The sequence below is a fragment of the Pestalotiopsis fici genome, assembly GCF_000516985.1.
Source record: "Pestalotiopsis fici W106-1 unplaced genomic scaffold PFICI_Scf_16, whole genome shotgun sequence".
Taxonomy (NCBI): domain Eukaryota; kingdom Fungi; phylum Ascomycota; class Sordariomycetes; order Amphisphaeriales; family Sporocadaceae; genus Pestalotiopsis; species Pestalotiopsis fici.
The window spans coordinates 321,493-339,352 of NW_006917106.1; the positions used below are offsets into that span (position 1 = coordinate 321,493).

The following is a 17,860-nucleotide window of genomic DNA, read 5'->3' on the forward strand; positions in this document are numbered from 1 at the left end:
CGAAAGCTCTTGACAAGCTTCCCTCTTCATCTTGTGTCCTCATCATTGCTACACCATTATTCGATACGATCGGGAGTGATGTTCAAGGTTAACGATCTTTCAGTCCTGGGTCAGGATCCCCTGATCCCACCTGCTTTGCTGATCTCCGAGGTTCCCATGACCGAGACCGCTTTGCAAACGGTCGTCAAGGGCCGCCGCGAGGCCGCTGCTATTGTCATGGGCAAGGATGACCGCCTGCTGGTCGTTGTTGGGCCATGCTCTATCCACGATCCTGCCATGGCTCACGAGTACTGCATACTTCTGCGTCAGTTGTCAGAAAAGCTCAAGGACGACCTCTGTATCATCATGAGAGCTTACCTTGAGAAGCCTCGCACCACTGTGGGCTGGAAAGGTTTGATCAACGACCCTGATATTGATGAAAGCTACAAGATCAACAAGGGCCTGCGGATATCACGCCAGATGTTCTGCGATCTTACTGCAAGTGGCATGCCTATTGCTAGCGAAATGTTGGATACAATCTCTCCTCAGTTCCTGGCAGATCTGATCTCAGTTGGAGCTATCGGTGCCAGGACTACCGAGTCCCAATTGCACCGAGAGCTTGCTTCGGGTCTGTCTTTCCCCATCGGCTTCAAGAACGGCACGGATGGAAACCTTGGAGTAGCCATTGATGCAATTGGCGCCGCCGCCGCCAAGCACCACTTCATGGGTGTGACCAAAGAGGGACTTGCTGCCATCACGCGAACCAAGGGTAATGAGCATGGCTTCGTTATTCTCAGAGGCGGCACCAAGGGAACCAACTACGATGCTGAGAGCGTCAAGGCAGCCAAGGAGACTCTGATCAAGAAGGGCCAGAAGCAGGCTATTATGATTGATTGCTCCCATGGTTAGTCCATGCTATTTCTATCTGTCAAAATTTAAGCTAAATTCTTCTCCAGGCAACTCGAATAAGGATCACCGCAACCAACCCAAGGTTGCCAAGGTGATTGGAGATCAGCTCCGCGACGGAGAGAACGCTATCATTGGCGTCATGATTGAGTCAAACATCAGAGAGGGCAACCAGAAAGTCCCACCCGAGGGCCCTTCAGGCCTCAAGAAGGGAGTCAGTATCACCGACGCTTGCATCGACTGGAATTCCACCGTGGCGGTACTCGAAGACCTGGCAGCCGCCATTCGGGAACGCCGAGAGAAACACAAGACCAGCGCAAACGGCCACGCGAATGGTAATAGTACCGGCCAAGTCACTGTGCTTGAGGAGAATCTGGGATAGTTATTCATATGCAAGCATGCACTCATCCCAACGCAAGGAAAAGAGACGGCGAAGAGGCCAAACTAGAAGCAATGGATTTCAATGGAATGAGAATATGTCCACCGGGGAAAATGATACGGCGTTTTGATCTGTCTTTTATCTCAATCTTGAAAAATGAATTTTTTTTTTTCAAAAAAAAAAAAGAGGAAATCAGCCTATAAAGGCAGCTCTAACCCAATGAAGCGTCAGGGTTCACTTCTTGTCCCATTCTTCCCCCTTTGTGTTTTCTATTGGTAGGCGGCTTTGATTGATGACCAGCGTACCTATGAAATGTTTGGTATCGGTAACAAAAGCCCAACTGAGTAGGTACCTAGGTAGGTGTATGGAAACGTGCGCGTCGTTTTTCTTTTTCCTTTTTTGCCCCAGGTTCCTTTCTTTGGGTCATATATTTGCCTATCATCTCCCACCTGTAGCTCCGACTGGCGCATAACTTCCACGATCAGCTCTGCTTGGTAGACCGATCCTGCCACTCGCTGCCGCAGCCTTTTTCCCTTCCCGAAATTCTACGGCCCTCTTGACGCCGGCCCATCCTAATAACCCCAGCGTGCCTACAATGAAAGCCCAGACGATAATCATATCCTTGCGCGAGTCTCGCTGAAAGCACATGGTGACCACGTCCTTCTCCTCTGCGTTCTTGCAGATGGGCAAATTGTAAGCTAGACAGAAGGCGCGGGTACACTGTGCGCATGAGCTTGAAGCCGCTCGTTTCGAAATAGACGGCGGTGGTTCGGCGGTGAAGGGATTCAGCGAGCGGAAGAGAGATTGTGTATTGGTGGAAGGGTCAGCGGGAGAAGAAGACGCCGAATCCTTGGGGCCAAGGCGCACGATTGTGCTATTTGTGAAGCAGGTGCATTTGCAAAAGGTCGGAGCCGCTATCAACACTTGTCAGCGCCATCGCGTTCTGTAGATGGACCAGCCAGACTGTCGTTAGGTCATCCCGATGATTGGATGGATCTGAAGAGAGCGTGATTGATGTAGAGACTGCGCGGTGGACGATACATACATTCCGCGGCGGCCAGCGCCACTAAGGCGCCGAGAAGCAGGAGGAGGACTCGGAAACGCATCATGGTGGTGGCATTGGAGGTCAAAGAAACATGTGGCGGCGACAGACTGCCTCTCAGATCAGAGTAGACAAGCTGGTGTGCATCGTCGAGGGAAATCAAGAGAGATCTCACTACTGTCAAAAAGTGGTAGACAGCATACAGACCTTCCAAAGGCTGGTGGAATGCCTCGATGAGTCCCTCCTGTCTGGTGGTTCAATCAATGGATGCAAAGGTAGTGTGGGTACATTACGTTTCCAAGTATCCTTTGTACATCTGCGTAACTTGCATAGAATAAATTGTGGCTCAACTCAATGCTGTACATGTGCCCCAAGCCACCGCGACTCAAATTGTGGGGCTCGTTGGTGTGATCCTGGCAGAAAAGTTCACCTCTCTTTGAACCTGGGAAGCTCTAGACCGACGCCCTCGATTGTTGCAGCACGGAAATCGACATTCTGCGCACAATTCCTGACAGAAAATGAGGAGGATAGCGAGGTTAGGTCAGCCTTCAGCTTGGCAATGCTCAGCATCGAGGCAGCTCATTGCACCTCTTTCGACGCAATGCGCCGCAGCTGGAGCAGCACCCCTTTCCACAGCTCAAGTCGCGACGAGGACAACATCCGCCTGTTCTATGCGCCTTTACTCGCAAAAGACCTCACTGCCTCAGTCCTTGTCAGATGAACCGACGCCCTCATCGACAAAGAATCTTGGACGAGATGAGCTATCCCAGAGTGAACTGGAATCTCTAGCAGAAACCGCTGCAGAGGAGTACCGCACACTGGAGGGTACCTTCCGACCGCCGCCAGCCCGCCGCACAGCAGTTTCAGCCGATCAAGTCAAAGATCCTTCATATAATCCTGCTGTGTCGGCTGCAGGCCTGTCCACAGTCGGGGGCTTGGAAAACTGGTGGGACCGTCGCGAGAACTGGGACAAGAGCGGGGATTTCGCTGGTTTCAAGGCCAAGAAGAAGATCCAAGATCCCCGAGTCTTGGAGACTGCCGTACGCAGGGCAGTTGTAGAGACGATCGTCCTCAAGAGGGCTGGGCGTGAGGGCGAAATGACGGCGATATGGCCAATTGGTGCCGCGGAGGAATTGGCGAGAGCGCTGGCTCTCGATGTCCAATGCAACTCGAGTGGCGAAGCCACGCTTGTCGGAGATCATGGTGCCGTGGCCGAGGATCTCTCCTGGGAGGTGCAAGAGACGAGAGATTCGGAGAGGCCCGCAAGCAGTGGCATCCCCATGTGCTCAGTCGAAGAGGCAACGGCATATCTTAAATCTTGGGACCCTACGTGGACACACTTTCCTCTCGCCGATCCCAATGTCAAGTTTGCGGTTAGTCAACCAGCCCGTCATGCGTCGTGATATATTTTGCTGACAAGATAATTTTGCCCTGTCCTTTTAGATCACGAAGCGTATCTTTCAATTGACCGGCCAGCTTATTCCCGACCACAAACTCGCCGCCATTAGCAATGTATCCTCTTTGCTTGCCACCTTCAGGAAACCACCGAAGCCCAAGACCTTGACCGAAGACATTCAAAAGCATGGCCAACAGCTGGTGCGCCTATCAAATGTCGCATTCTCCCCCAAGCAAGTAACACGTGGTGACAAGGCCAAAGCAATTGGTCAATACAAGCTTATTGAGGAGGAATTCAGGAAGAGAGATCTTCACCATGGACACCTGTCCGTTCCCGCAACACGGGAGAAGTATTGGTTCAAAGGCGAGGCTTGAGGTGCAGGCGCGAGTCGCCCGTGAAGCTGGTGCAAAACTATCTCACCCACGAGCTTATGTAAAATCAAAAGACCTGTATGTACTATAGGGCACGTTACGAATTGACCAGATCACGTGCCTACGATAATGGCCCCTTTGATATGTATTCATCATGTTAGGCTTTCTCGTATAAATTACGTCGTGCTATGATTCATGTGCTTGGTCGGGTATGAATATGCGTGCAAAGTTTCAAGTCTGCAACTGAGAAATGCGGTTTGATCAGCTCAATTGACGTAGAGCACAATTAGAACTCTTGAAGCGGAGCTGTATACGGTGTCGAGACTGGAGGTGGATCATGGCTCGTTTCAACTTCTGCCGGAGGGACGCCTCCGCCTAGGTACTAATAGACGCATTCTCTCCCCTACTTGCGCCAATTTTACCCCTTCAATATACCAACATACAAAATTTGCTATCATCTTGTTGCACTTGGCGAAAATGGAGTACGCACACATTACGGCCAGCGATGGCTGCAAGCTCGCTTTTCAAACCTCCCTACCCCTCAGCCCAATCCCCACGGGAGACGCACGATACAAGAGGCTCATTCTCCTGATACATGGGTTTTCAGGCTCATCGGCCTATTTTCAGCGCAACGTTCAGAGTTTGTCGGCTGTCGCGTGGGTCGTGGCCGTAGACCTGAGGGGTCATGGTGCATCCGGTCGCGCTCAAGGAGGGTATCATGTGGCGCGGTTAGCTGCAGATCTAAGGGAGGTTATCTTCCATTTGCGTTCGTCTGCTGCCTCTCGTATCTCTGGCGGGGACATCAGCATCCTACCTGTTGGCTGCTCCATTGGCGCCGCCATCCTTTGGACATATTCTGAGCTCTTTGGCGATGCCGGCATTGCTGGCTACGTTTTTGTTGACCAGGCACCTCTGCAGGACCGCTCATCGTTCGATTCATGGGACCAGTCCAAGGCACACCGTGGTTGTTTTGATGAGGCGTCCATGCTGGCCGCCCAAGATGCCTGGATCTCAGAGCCAGAGAATGCGTTCAGAGGTCTGGTGAATGATTGTCTGGGATATCGCTTCGCTCCGGTCGCTGGGGAAGACATCAGTGAGGAGCGCTCAAAGGCAGACGAGGAGTTCTTCATGGGCGAGTCTCGAAGATGCGATACGACGTGGCTGGCTCGTTTGTTGGCAGACCACACGAGGTATGACCACCGAGAAGCATGCGAATCGATTGATGTCCCCGTCTTGGTTTTGGCGGGGAAAAGGACTGGCTGCTTTCCTCTAGACGGAATGAGGGAGACGATTCGAAGAGTAGAGAAAGGCAGGAAAGAAAGAGGTGTTGCGGAAGGCATTGCCAAGTGGTCAGAGTATGAAAGTGGGCATTGGTTGTTCTGGGAGGACCCGGACCGCTTCAATGCGGAAATTTCTGACTTTGTGGCAGAATGTGATAATTTTTCCCGAGCATAACGTCGTCACATTGAAAGTTTGGATAAAACTTGCTGTCTTTTGCCATTGGATCACGCATATCTGCCATAGTGCTCTGTACTTGTAGATGGGACGGAAATCCCACCACGATGCACGCAATATTTACTGATGGAATCGGAAAAATCCATTGTACCGTACGAACTCAGTCAGGCAGTATGTTCTCGACGACTCGAAAATGTATTTACGTCTATAACGCCCTGAACACACTCAAAGTTTCGAGTACCGGAAATCATAAGTACTTGATGGACTACTAGCTATGACTGCTAGAAATATCTCCGGCTACGTACCGCCTATGGACCAGATCTTGGCACCGCCCATCCACATAGTTGATGTAGGATTGTGTAAATCATTGTTGCAAATCCGTTCCCGCGACAATGGGTGGAGATTTTGTGCTGTGTGTGTTTTGATGCTGATGTGTGTCTTCTGATATGTGTTCTCTGTCAGTAGCTGGCTGCGAGATGTCGTCATCGTGATAGGTCATTCCAATCTTCCCTGCCTGGCGATCTCGTCTCTCGAGAAACGTGATTAGACCGATAAACGGAATCACGAGCGAGCCAGTTACCAAGCTCGCTATATAACCCCTCTCATAATTTGGCGCATCAGTAACGGGATAAAATATAAGAGGCCACCAAGTAACAAATGCAAAATCGAATGAGTTCATGAAGCCTGTTGTGATAGCTCGGAGTTGAATATCATGCGCCGTGACATCCGCCATCCTGATTGTTCATGGACCACGTTAGCCGCCTTGTGCAACGATAGCTTCTGGGCCAGGAGGTGTCTTCAAAAGGATAGTGAACAGCAAGTTTGATGACATACCAAGAGTACCACAATGCTTGAGGAGCATAGGTGGTTCCAAGAAGGTAATATGCGAAGAAATGAGCGGCATCTTGTGCTGGGTCTGCCACAAGGATGGCGCTGCCAATAATAAAGGTCACACCGATTGCGATTGAAGGCTGCCACCGTGAATTGATCTTATCAGAAATGACAGAATAGACGATAGTGCCTACGATAGCAGTGGCATATATAGCCGTAGGATAAGTGTTCTGCTGGATGACGGTATAGCCGCGAGAGGCCATCCACAGTGGCATTACATTATTCCCCAGGCTCTGGACACACAGGCTATAGACTGCAAAGTCAAATGTCAGCAGAATCAAGTTGATTGGACTGCATGTGAACTCACGCATGAAAATAAATGGAAGCAACCAGAATTGCCAGCTCAGAAGAACACGGCGAAACACTGTCAGGTCCCATTGCTGTCTTTTGAATTGCCCGAGACGAGTGACGGCAATTTCTTTCTCTTCTGGAGACAGATACCAAGCGCTTCTATGAGAAGGGAGGTCTGGAATGATGAACCAGCCTGCAGGACGAATTAGCTTGGAGATGGCATGTAACTGGCCTGATAAGAGTATATACCCAAGGCTGCGACTGGTATTGTCATTAGAGAAACGATGATAAAGACCCAGCGCCAGGCAGGAAGCCCATTTTTACCGTCGAGTGACTCAATGAGACCAGCCTGAATCCACCCGCCTGCAATGGAACCCAAATGACCGAAGCAGCAAAAGACAGCTGCTCTTGTGCTCAGTTCTGATCGCTTGTACCATGAGCCATAGATGAAATGAGCACCAACGCTGCGTAATGTCAACTTCCCGGTGTCTCTCAGTGACCATCGTTCTTACTCACTAGGCAATAGCCGAAAAAGCCCCCTCAAACCCATTCAAGATGAAAAGCTGGTAGACGTGTTGCATAGCAAACGTGACCATTGTCAAGACGCTCCAGCCAACGTTTGCAAAAACAAAGACATACTTTGGTCGTGCCAGGGTGAGAAGCGAAGTTGAGGGAATCTGGAAGATAGCATAAAAGACGAGATAAATTGTGCTCATATAATTGAAATCTGCAAAGTCAGATGCTGAGAAGCGACAGGCTGATTTGAAAGCCGATACTGACCTTTTCCTTGAAAGTTCAAATCCTCCTTCATACCACTAATGTATGCATGGCTATAACTGGCACGATTCACGCCAAAGAGAAACCAGATCAGGGAGAAATACGGCAGAATAGTGCTGTCAAGTTTGATAACCAGGGCTCTCTCCACGGAGGAAGGACCCCAGAGAACTGTCTTTATTTTGGAGATTGGCGACATGAATGCAGCGAAGAAGCTTTTCGGTCGCTCTTCGAGTCGCTCGTATGGAGAAGGCATGTTGAATGTTCATTTGCTGCCCAGCGCAGTGTTTATGTTCAGATAAGAAGAGGTGGGAGAGTTGATGTCGAGATAGTGGAGCCTCACTTGCGGCATCTACGGTGAACTCTATTGGGCCACGCCCAAGTCGGAGTCTAGGTATCGGGTAAGCACACGACATGGCGTGCAGGTTTGGCCGGGGTGAGTGTAGCAACAGTCTGATCCGGCTTACAACTTGAAAGGGGAGAAAATAAAAAATACCAGCAATCCCTTTCTTGGTACTGGACAATTGAACTTCACATGCTTTTGATGTTTTGATGGAGCTATAATGCAACCTATGTCTCTGTTCGCTGGACAGATTCGGCTTATGGAGACTGGCGCAGCACTGAGCGGGAGCATTTCGGAATATATGTACTTAGCCAGGCTATTGACCATAACACGGACTGTTGCAAAAAGTCATACAAAAAAAAAAAAAAGAACTGTCATCATGGCTCAGCAAGGCTGTTTGCATTTTCAAATGTTTCGTTCTCGATGCTTCGGTGATGCCTTCTGCTAGTATAGAGCGCATATTTGCACTAGGTTGGCGATAAGTATCATGTTGATCGTGTTGATCAAGTTTCAAGAACACCAACCAGCCAGGCCCACGAACGCGAAAGCATGGCCCAATGTTTTGGTGCGTGAGCCTTGGCGGCAAATCACGAGCGCATCTGTCAGCCATGCGAGCGAGCAGATACCGGTTAAGATTTGTTTTTATCCCAAGGTTGAAAAGTGGTAGATCTGAGGCCAAAGCTCGATTCGGAGGTGGCTTTGATATATATGTCGGCGAGACTGCCCAGCCTGCATACCACCAGGTGGTTTTTAATACTTGATGCTTCGTCCATGTTTGGTCATAAGCAACTACTGCAATCCAGCCTGATGCTCAAGTAGCCGGCAACAGAAGATATGAGAGGCGAGGACATTGCTGCGCGCAGAAACCGGGGCAACACTGACAGACTCCATACTTGGTGCGAATTATACCTGACTGTCGAGTTCGGGTCTCCTATTAGTTTGAAAATCTGGGTCGATGTGTCAAGTATTGATCTATCAATATTGTGCCCAGCGCGCGGATTATTCGTTCCCAAGTTCCTTGCATTACTCATCGGCGAATAACAGGTCGGCAGTAACACAGAAATTTTGATTATTTCCGCGCATCCGTACCGGTCTGCCGCGACGCCGCGTAGGTGTTACGCCAGTGGCCGGTGCACAAGTAGCTCGTATTATAGGACTAAGTAGACGATGGATTGGCGGTACGTTGCGCACTAAAGAATGCAAGTTGCCGAGGCTCAAATACTCGACTAACCTTAGACAACTTGGATACTGTAACGTTTCACTAGCAAATAGATGGTTCTACAACTTGAGCCTTTCTTTTATCGTGCTCCCATTATTCGTATCTTGCCAGGCGCCGCGGCAGCGGTGAGATAGCGATACCTTTTCGCCACTGGCATCATCGCACACCAAAATTTAAACTGCTCGATGCTTCATATTTGAGACGACTTTTCAGCCGACACGAGTCGGGTGCTTTGGTTCTATCAACTGTTTCTTTACACTGATACAAGCTTTACAGTAGATCTGTATAAGCATGATTGGATAGCTTGGCAAAGGGTGCTCACTGATGGTTTTGCTACGGGAGTGCATGGTTTCGGGTGAGCTTAAATAGAAAACGATGGTGTGTGTTGTGTTCAAGGCGACTTTACACAGTAGATGGGGATTTATCTGGGTGCCCAGCTGCCCCAGGACAGCGTCTCGCTGGTCTGCGATGGGGCCGTAGTTAAAGTTTGGGGCTCCTCCTGGTCTCCGTACTTAGGTGCCTGCAAAGCCAGAGCCCCGGTTGTTACCGTCGGTAGCTACCGAGGAGAAATCCCTTGGGTATCCGCAATCAATGGCGTGCTCGAGTCTCATCTCATCTAGAATTTAACGATGAGGTAAAAGTTTTGTCGTGTGGAGCGTTAGCATACGACAACACAGTTTGAGCAATAAGTTATGCTATCCTAGATGGCCACAACATGGCAGAACGAAAAGGAAGCTGGCTCCCTTCATGGACACCGCCGTCCAAGCGTTTGGTATCGAAACCAGCCACCTAGATGAGATCACTAAAATCTAGCATCCCCCCCTCCCCCCGATTAAGGACAGCCAATAATTCCTGTGAGGAAGCCACGAAAAGAAAGACAAAATGCTTAAACTCTTGTTTCCCAGGACTTTTCATCAGTGCTGCCTCTACTAAAATAGCATGCTATCGAACATCGGGAGCTTTCAAAACTCATGATTCGCCTGTAGCAAACGGACCGATTCGATCGACTACTGTGTAGTAGTGAAAAGCTCGCGCCCCTTTCTGCTGCCCACTGTCTGTGTGCCATCCGTTGATCCCATCGCCTGGGGTAGTTTGGTAAGTGGAATGAATGTACATGCTAATGGGCCAATGTGTGTACGTACTGTAGTGTCTTTAGCAGTCGTAAGTGCCGGATGTCTATGCCTATAGTGGCTATGTATCCGACAACTGACGGCGATCTGCAGCGAATGTTGAACTGAATCAAACAAAGTGCTAACAAATTGCTACCAGTGTAAACGAACGACAAGTAAGGCGGTAAACCAGCTTTAACGAGAAGGCATAGCTTGCATAATACTTGACGTCTTTCAGCTTCAACAGTGGATTGACCTGGATGGGCGAGTCGTCTCAGAGACGCCATCTCGTAAGTTACAGTTTAACTTTGATACGATCGAGTTGACACAAAGTATTCTGTACCAGTGTCCCAAGACAAGCAAAACCCCAGAATAACGAGCCTTTCAGGGCACACTTCCATACTAGTGTAGGATCATGATGGCAGTTATGGTAGGTTGCAGAGCACGAATATGATCCGATTGGCAACCGCATGGTCACTTGCTTTGTTTGGCTGCACCCCAGAATTTGCCTACTCAAGGATCCTCGATCTGCACCGACCTCCCTACTCAGGCATGTCACAAGTATGGCTCGACCATAGTCTCGGGCGCTAATAAACTTTTCCTGGTGGCATCAGGCCAACGTTGCGGCGCCGTTCAAGCTTTACGGATGCGCGGGTGTCAGATGATCCCTGCTGGATCTGCCAGCTATTTACTGTGTTTCTACCGTGTCCTTCTTATTGGCACTGCTGTGCGCATATGCGGGCGTACGTAGTAGGTGCTACACAACAACCGAAATTTGCACGACTCGTCATGCGCTGACTTTGTGGACTACTTACCAGGTAGCCGCTCTTCGAATCCACGAATGGAGAAATGGTTATGGATCATGCAAAAGCTGCCCCAGCTAACAAAACGAGTTACCGCATCTGTAATCCAGGTCCAGGGTCTCTCTCGATCGCCGCCCATACCTAGCCAGACGTATAATCCACTGCACTTACATCGTAGTCCGCATAATAAAACTGTCTTTCGACCCATACTACCTCGGCGTGGTCCTTCCACCTTTTTTCCCTTACAACCTTTTGGCTAATGTGTCACTGATTTGTCAAGATGGGTAAGTCATTCACCATGAATTCGTCAAGTTGAAAAAGCAAAAAAAAAAAAAAAAAAAAAAAAAAACCTACGGAGAGTCCAGGCTAACATGAAAGGCAGCAATCCACAATGACACCTCGAGCAATGAGTTCCCAGACCAGGAGAAAGCTGGCGGTGAAGACCATACTCCCTATTTAGCTGCCAACATAGAGGAGGATTATGAAGGAAAACCTACGGCGGAGGAACTCCGGACACTGCGCCGTGTCCCTACGAACATTCCGATCATCGCCTACCTCATCTGTATTGTCGAGTTCTCAGAGCGGGCCTCATACTATGGCGTCCAGCCACTAATAAGTAATTTTGTTAACCGCCCTATGCCTACTGGAGGCAATGGCTGGGTAAGTGATGTGTTCCTAGGTGCTTGCCTTGCATACCTGTGTGGTATCTTAGATATAGTACTTTACGATTACTTGGCTCTTAAGGGTACTATTTTTGGTATGATGGAAACTCGCTCTGACTTTTTCACAGGGTGCACCTCCAGCTGGTACTCAACAAACAGCTGGTGCCTTGGGCATGGGTACTCAAGTTGCGAATGCTATCGGACAGTCTTTCAGCGTCATTGCTTAGTAAGTATTGCCGTTGTGATTCAAACTGGCTCTCATGACAATGAAGCCGAGGCGGAGAACGGGGAGAATAGACAACATCGCTCGCCTCGCTACAAGCAATGCTTTCCTTTCTAGTCTGGTAATGACTAACTTGCTGCGACACAGTGCTTCACCACTCATCTTTGGCTACATTGCGGACGTCAAGACGGGCCGGTTCAAGATGATTTCATGGGGCGTTCTCGTCTTTGGCATTGCCCATGTACTCATGTGTGCTGCTGGCGCTCCCGATCTTTTGGCCAATGGAAATGCCAAGATTCCTTACTTCATCTCTATCTATATCTTGGCAATTGGTGCTGGTAAGTCAAACCTTCATTTCCTGTACAGAGAGAACGGTTGATCAAGATGCTGAAAACCGCCATAGCCATGTTCAAGCCCTGTGTTTCGCCCTTGCTACTGGATCAAATGACAATAACCGTCCCTAAAGTCATCACCACGAAGAAGGGCGAGCGTGTGATCCAAGACCCAGAGTCTGGTACCGAGAGAGTTATGTTGTGGTTCTACCTGGTGATTAACATTGGTGGATTCATGAACGTAGCCACGGCCTACATTGAAAAATATGTAGGGTGGTGGCTAGCATTTCTCGTGCCCCTATTCCTTTACCTACCATTGCCTTTCCTCCTCATGTTTCTCAAGAAGCGATTAATCCTTCACCCACCGGCTGGTAGTGACCTTGGCAAGATTATCAGGATCATTGGTATCTGCGTAAAGGGGGCGGGCATCAAGGGATTCGGCCGCAAGGGTTTCTGGGAATCTGCGAAACCATCAGTGATCCGTGCAAAGGGCCTGAACGTTCAAACTGATTGGAACGACGAGTTCGTGGAAGATGTCCGCCGTACATTCCAGGCCACTGGAATCTTTTGCTTTTTCCCAATTCAATACCTCAACGACAATGGCATTGGATCGGCCGCCAGTTTCTTATCCACCATGCTGACAACCAATGGTGTGCCGTAAGTCCAACCATCACTATTCATCCCAAAGTTCCCTCTTGAATTCTACCCGCTGAAACAAAAAAGCTAACCTTACAATAGTAATGATGTGATCAGCAACTTTAACACGCTTAGCATTATCTGCGTTGCCCCGATCTTGAACTATGGCCTGTATCCCTTTCTACGCAAGGCTGGCATTCATTACGGTCCCATTGCCCGTATTACCACAGGATTGGCATTGTCTTCGATTGGTGGTGCTGCATATACCGTTCTCAACTATTATGCATACAAGCTGTCACCCTGTGGCGAATATGGTTCCAGCGACTGTACCATTGGCGACGGCGTGGCTCCGATCAGTATATGGTAGGTCGTTTTCTTTCTTTCTTCCTTTAATTTTTGTTTTTGGGGTTGTTTCGGTTGCAAATCGTCTGCTTATCAGTAATGTTCATTGTAATGGGTATTCAAACTAATAACTGGCATACAGGTGGATGGCAATTCCATTCGCGATAGGTGGTATCTCGGAGCTGTTTGTCAACGTTCCAGCCTATGGTATTGCCTACTCTCGGGCTCCTGTGAACATGAGGGGTCTGGTCTCCGCCATAAACCTCTTCACGACCGCTGTGGCATACATCATTGGACTGGCCTGCTCTGCTGTCATCACCGACCCTTACCTGACATGGGACTTTGGCGGCCCCGCCATCGTTGGTGGTGTCTTGACGATTATTTTCTACTTCATGTTCAAGCATATCGACGCCGAGGAGTTCCAACTTAGCCAAAAGAACGACAACACAGACTATCATCTAGAGATGGAGGGTACTGTCAATGTGGTTGGGGAAAATGAACTGAACAAGACGACAAACCACACGGCACCTATCAACAACAATGAGGAAATGCTCATCTCAGCCAAGCAGTAGTGACACTCAGATATGGCACTGGTACTGCTTCAAAGAGGGGGGAAACGAAGGGGGAAACCATTCCAGAATAATCTGGGAACCAGAAGATGGTCTTCTTATCCATTTCTCTTCCTGCTGGAGCAATATCTCCTTATGAAGTATGTGACGAAAGTGGTTGTGCACCCAAAGATAGTCATTCCAGCACTATGTGAGAAAATGGGAACTCACGAAGCCAATCTAAACGCATTGTGTCTCTACCCCTATTGTAACTAGCTCCATCTTTCTGTGTACATAATCCTTACAGTGAGGCTACGTATGGAGATATTAGACGTCGAGGTCTTCTCATGGCTAGCAACTCCTCGATTGTTGCCTCTAAGCACTCAATCGCGCTCGTCTTTCTGTATATTCGAACATTGTGTCTTGTCCATGATTTGGCCCGAACAATTAAATATCTTGCTAGATGAGCAGTGCCATAATTTCAACTATCTACGTTTATAATCACGTGGCCATAGTTGTAAAAGAACACTGATCCCATAGTCTCATCACGCCCACAAAGAATATTGATTCTAACATCACCGAGGTTAATCCATATATGCCATTAATGTCCAGACCAAGTTGGTAACTTGTCATTCGTCTTAAGGCTGCTATTAGTGATGCATATATCATTCCGAAGCAGAGATGAGAAATCATTCCTGCGCCCATGAAGTCAACAAAGGTACTTTTCAATTTTTTGTAGGAAGCATCACGACGCTATATTGATTTATGGAGCTGATTGTCTGAGATTTACGGATTCTTCCGGTTCATTCGATCAGGGCCCTCGTATATCAGGAATGAATGTGATTGCAGATGCTGTTGAGTACATAGTCATGCGAGTCCACGTGCGCCTCCGCACTCAAGAAAGCGTAGCGGCATCACTTGCTGATGGATTGACAAGTCCGGAGAAACGAATCCTTATCAAGTAGGCTCTCCTCCGGCTACAGTATATGATTGATTTCTTTCTTTCCTTGTTTTTGTTTTGTTATGATCCCTTTTCGTCCTCAAGTATTCTGTTCTCTCGTGCACCGAGTAGTTTAACGGGTGGCGATAATATGGATAGGTAGCCTCGATGCATCCAGCGAGGTCCCGCAAAGATGCAACTTGGCTGTCTCTGGCCCGTCTGGCCACTTTCCTTCGCATGCACTATGTACCCCATGTTCCATATCCCAACGCACTTCTCGACTCGGCGGGCTTGTCGAATCAGTGGTGCCGAGGCACCTGAATGATTATGCGCATCTAGGGAATCGCAGCCTTCCAACTGCCATGCCGTTATAGAGTTGCAAACAGACATTCCCCCCATGGCCCAGCCAAACAAGGCCATACATGTGTGTAATGCTGCATTGCTGAGGAAAATGGCCCGTAAACCGGCACACATATCAAGCCAAAGGTCGCCCGTCTGTTCGAGCTGGATTTTTGTCGCCTCCTTGAAAATAATTGGGAGGAAAAACCAAAGATTGAGTACGGAGACATTGATCCACATAGCCGAAGATATAAGAAATGCCGTGGCATATATGACGCACGTTCTTTGCGTAACGAGTAGAAAAGCTGAAATCGTGTGCAAGACAACCACCACACAGCAAGTGTAGTATACTGCGTTATCGTATGAATCCATGATGAGTGCAATCTAGTAAGTGTGTGTGTGATGGTATCAGACGAGATTGCTCGAGTAACAATGGTATATCTCGTCCAGCCTTGCTTGGCCCTGCTGGAACGAGAACGTAGGGTGGTCTCTTCTTCATATAGTGAACTAGCCAGAGTGAGGAAGAAACACGTTACGCATCTTTGAGATTGCGCGGACTTTGGTTTGGGATGTTTGAGACGTGCTGATCACGAGACACAAAGCCAATAGTATGAACGCTATGCACGGCAAAGGTTCACTGTTTTGGTCTTAGTGGAGGAGGCAGAGCCTGAAACAGGCCCGCTCGCGCCGCTTGAGGCAAGGGCACAGTTTCCTTACATGCTTTTATATATGGCAGATGCGCCACCCGTTTCCATCAAAGATTTCTCGAGAAACATTCATGGTATTACTTCCAATGAATGTGATTATGTAAAGCATGAGCAGGGTCTTAGCCGCTTGTAAAGGTATATTCGTACGTGACCTCTCCCCTGGCAGAATAAAGCGCCGGAGCTGAACGATTGGCTCAGCCTGTATGAAATATAGGCTCACACGATCGAAAACCATCGAGCATTGGATTTTGCTTGATAGAAATGATGATCAACTAAAGAGTTTGGTGTTGCATCTTTCCCTCCCAATATTGAGCCTTGATACTGATGAAGTCTTGCTTTGACCAGTCGCAGCACAGTCGAGCTCAAGGCCAATTGGCAGCAAGCTGCCGTACACAGAGTACTGCCTGCCACGCATAGCACATGCAGCAGCTACATATGTCCATGTGCACTTGGTACCTGTGGCTGAAGCCGACTTCTGGGAGTCCGACTACATTATGTTACAAGAACGCACCTAGGTAGATGTACGTCGCCGCCCAGTAATAGACCGTCTAGACTGTAGCAATTTGAACCAAAATATGAATTGATACTATTTTGGAACCCTGGAAATTGCCCTGATGATGAGAACAAGGTACAACATACCTTAATTTTTGGATGACTTCACGGTCAGGGATTCGGCAATGCCCTCCATTCAGTACCTCGATTCATTCATTGCTACTCCCTCATTTGAAGCAATTGATCGATCTATTGGAATGTTCCTTTCGCTTCAATGTTCTTCACTTTTTAGGTAGGTACTGATATAAACTGGGGTACCTGGGAACGTACCTTAATGTACTGTGACGTCTGACCTCAAGGCTTCAAATTCAATTAGGTATTCAATGTCCCGCTAAACCCCACATTCACCACTACACCTCCTCATGGATTATAAACGTTAGATCGTTACAAGCCCCGTAATTGAATCCAGCGATCTGCTGCGTACTCTGTCATAATATTTGTGCTGGCCAGTACTGGCTGTTACTGAGGTTCTTCGTCTGGTACCCACACCAGGTGCTAGAAATTTCTATGAGCCGTATAGCACCATAGAACAGATATGGGAAGATACCAGGCAGATCAAAGCAAAGAAATATGGGGCTTGTACCAATCTAACGTTTATAATCCATGAGGAGGTGTAATATGAGACCAGTCCCTCATTACCTAATCTCCAGAAGCTCGGATCGCAAAGCTGACATGGCTTTCTCTTCTGTCTTTCGCAAACACCAATGATCGAGCCTTGCCTTGGGCACGTCAGAGCCGCAAATCTTCAACAGCCTGTTGTTGCCCGTCGCCCTTCTGATCTCGCCGTTGTGCGAACGCTTTCTAACTCTTGCCCTGATCGAGGCAGATTATACAATCCTTATGGTCCATACTCATTAGTCCCCGATCTGGGACCCTGCTGGCTCAGTCGCTACCACATTACACAACAACACTGCCTCTGCCGCTGCAGAGCATCAATTGCATTCTGCTGCACTCGACGTCTGTGAGCCTTGCAGCATAATGGGAGCCTGCGCATCATGCTTAGGCCGAGGACGCCAGGATGCATACGACGAGGCACGTACTTCCCATGTTATTCCGTTGCTGGGATGTAGTATCTCTTTGCTTACCAAACTTCATCGCAGGAGGATGAATCACGATTACTTCTAGACGATCCAAGCAACTTCCAGTACGGCAGCTTCGGCGACCAAAACCCCAACACACACACGGATCCTCTTGAGTCGCAAAGAGAGTTGGAGGCACTACAGAAAGTTGTAGCTAAGACATCAAAGTACCGACGCAACCCAAGCGCGATGCCCACGGTCCTGTCCTGCTAACCATCTTGCAGTAATCTGGTCGATATCTTTGAGATTGCCCCGTCGCAACCCCAACATGCCCATGCTACCGCCCTCACCGGCCAAGACTCGCGCCTCAACCGCTATCAAACCATTCTTTCCAAGCTGTCTGCCGACGATGACACGAATGCAATCACAGCTCAGGGTCAAGTGGACTGGCTGAGTGACGATGACACGATGGAAACGCAAATGGACCCGCCTACAGTCAAAGCAGGTGAGCCGCTGGTGGGCACCTTTGCCGACGCGGTCACGGTAGCATGAGCACAGGTTGCAGTCCCATCATCATGTAGTGCGGACCGCCGTTCGATGGT

General features: G+C 48.8%; 7 protein-coding genes across 7 annotated transcripts; 5 read left to right on the forward strand and 2 right to left on the reverse strand.

The window, feature by feature from the left end:
* Positions 1–78: 78 nt before the first annotated feature.
* PFICI_15268 (Phospho-2-dehydro-3-deoxyheptonate aldolase) lies at positions 79–1,267 on the forward strand (the record flags this gene model as incomplete). Its single annotated transcript, XM_007843849.1, has 2 exons — positions 79–883; positions 936–1,267. The coding sequence occupies 2 exons, from the start codon at positions 79–81 to the stop codon at positions 1,265–1,267; spliced, it is 1,137 nt and encodes a 378-aa protein (XP_007842040.1).
* Positions 1,268–1,702: 435 nt separating this feature from the next.
* PFICI_15269 (uncharacterized protein) lies at positions 1,703–2,373 on the reverse strand (the record flags this gene model as incomplete). Its single annotated transcript, XM_007843850.1, has 2 exons — positions 1,703–2,178; positions 2,310–2,373. 2 exons carry the CDS (start codon positions 2,371–2,373, stop codon positions 1,703–1,705), a joined length of 540 nt encoding a protein of 179 aa, XP_007842041.1.
* A 451-nt stretch (positions 2,374–2,824) lies between these two features.
* PFICI_15270 (uncharacterized protein) lies at positions 2,825–4,076 on the forward strand (the record flags this gene model as incomplete). The annotated part of the gene is made up of 2 exons (XM_007843851.1): positions 2,825–3,679; positions 3,750–4,076. 2 exons carry the CDS (start codon positions 2,825–2,827, stop codon positions 4,074–4,076), a joined length of 1,182 nt encoding a protein of 393 aa, XP_007842042.1.
* A 474-nt stretch (positions 4,077–4,550) lies between these two features.
* On the forward strand, positions 4,551–5,528 carry PFICI_15271 (uncharacterized protein; the record flags this gene model as incomplete). Its single annotated transcript, XM_007843852.1, has 1 exon — positions 4,551–5,528. The coding sequence occupies one exon, from the start codon at positions 4,551–4,553 to the stop codon at positions 5,526–5,528; it is 978 nt and encodes a 325-aa protein (XP_007842043.1).
* Positions 5,529–5,892: 364 nt separating this feature from the next.
* PFICI_15272 (uncharacterized protein) lies at positions 5,893–7,740 on the reverse strand (the record flags this gene model as incomplete). The annotated part of the gene is made up of 6 exons (XM_007843853.1): positions 5,893–6,262; positions 6,363–6,672; positions 6,727–6,903; positions 6,960–7,174; positions 7,227–7,437; positions 7,491–7,740. The coding sequence occupies 6 exons, from the start codon at positions 7,738–7,740 to the stop codon at positions 5,893–5,895; spliced, it is 1,533 nt and encodes a 510-aa protein (XP_007842044.1).
* A 3,498-nt stretch (positions 7,741–11,238) lies between these two features.
* On the forward strand, positions 11,239–13,725 carry PFICI_15273 (uncharacterized protein; the record flags this gene model as incomplete). Its single annotated transcript, XM_007843854.1, has 7 exons — positions 11,239–11,242; positions 11,341–11,618; positions 11,749–11,846; positions 11,991–12,181; positions 12,247–12,832; positions 12,914–13,174; positions 13,296–13,725. The coding sequence occupies 7 exons, from the start codon at positions 11,239–11,241 to the stop codon at positions 13,723–13,725; spliced, it is 1,848 nt and encodes a 615-aa protein (XP_007842045.1).
* A 3,492-nt stretch (positions 13,726–17,217) lies between these two features.
* Positions 17,218–17,810, forward strand: PFICI_15274 (uncharacterized protein; the record flags this gene model as incomplete). Its single annotated transcript, XM_007843855.1, has 3 exons — positions 17,218–17,286; positions 17,340–17,485; positions 17,543–17,810. 3 exons carry the CDS (start codon positions 17,218–17,220, stop codon positions 17,808–17,810), a joined length of 483 nt encoding a protein of 160 aa, XP_007842046.1.
* Between the last annotated feature and the right edge of the window lie 50 nt (positions 17,811–17,860).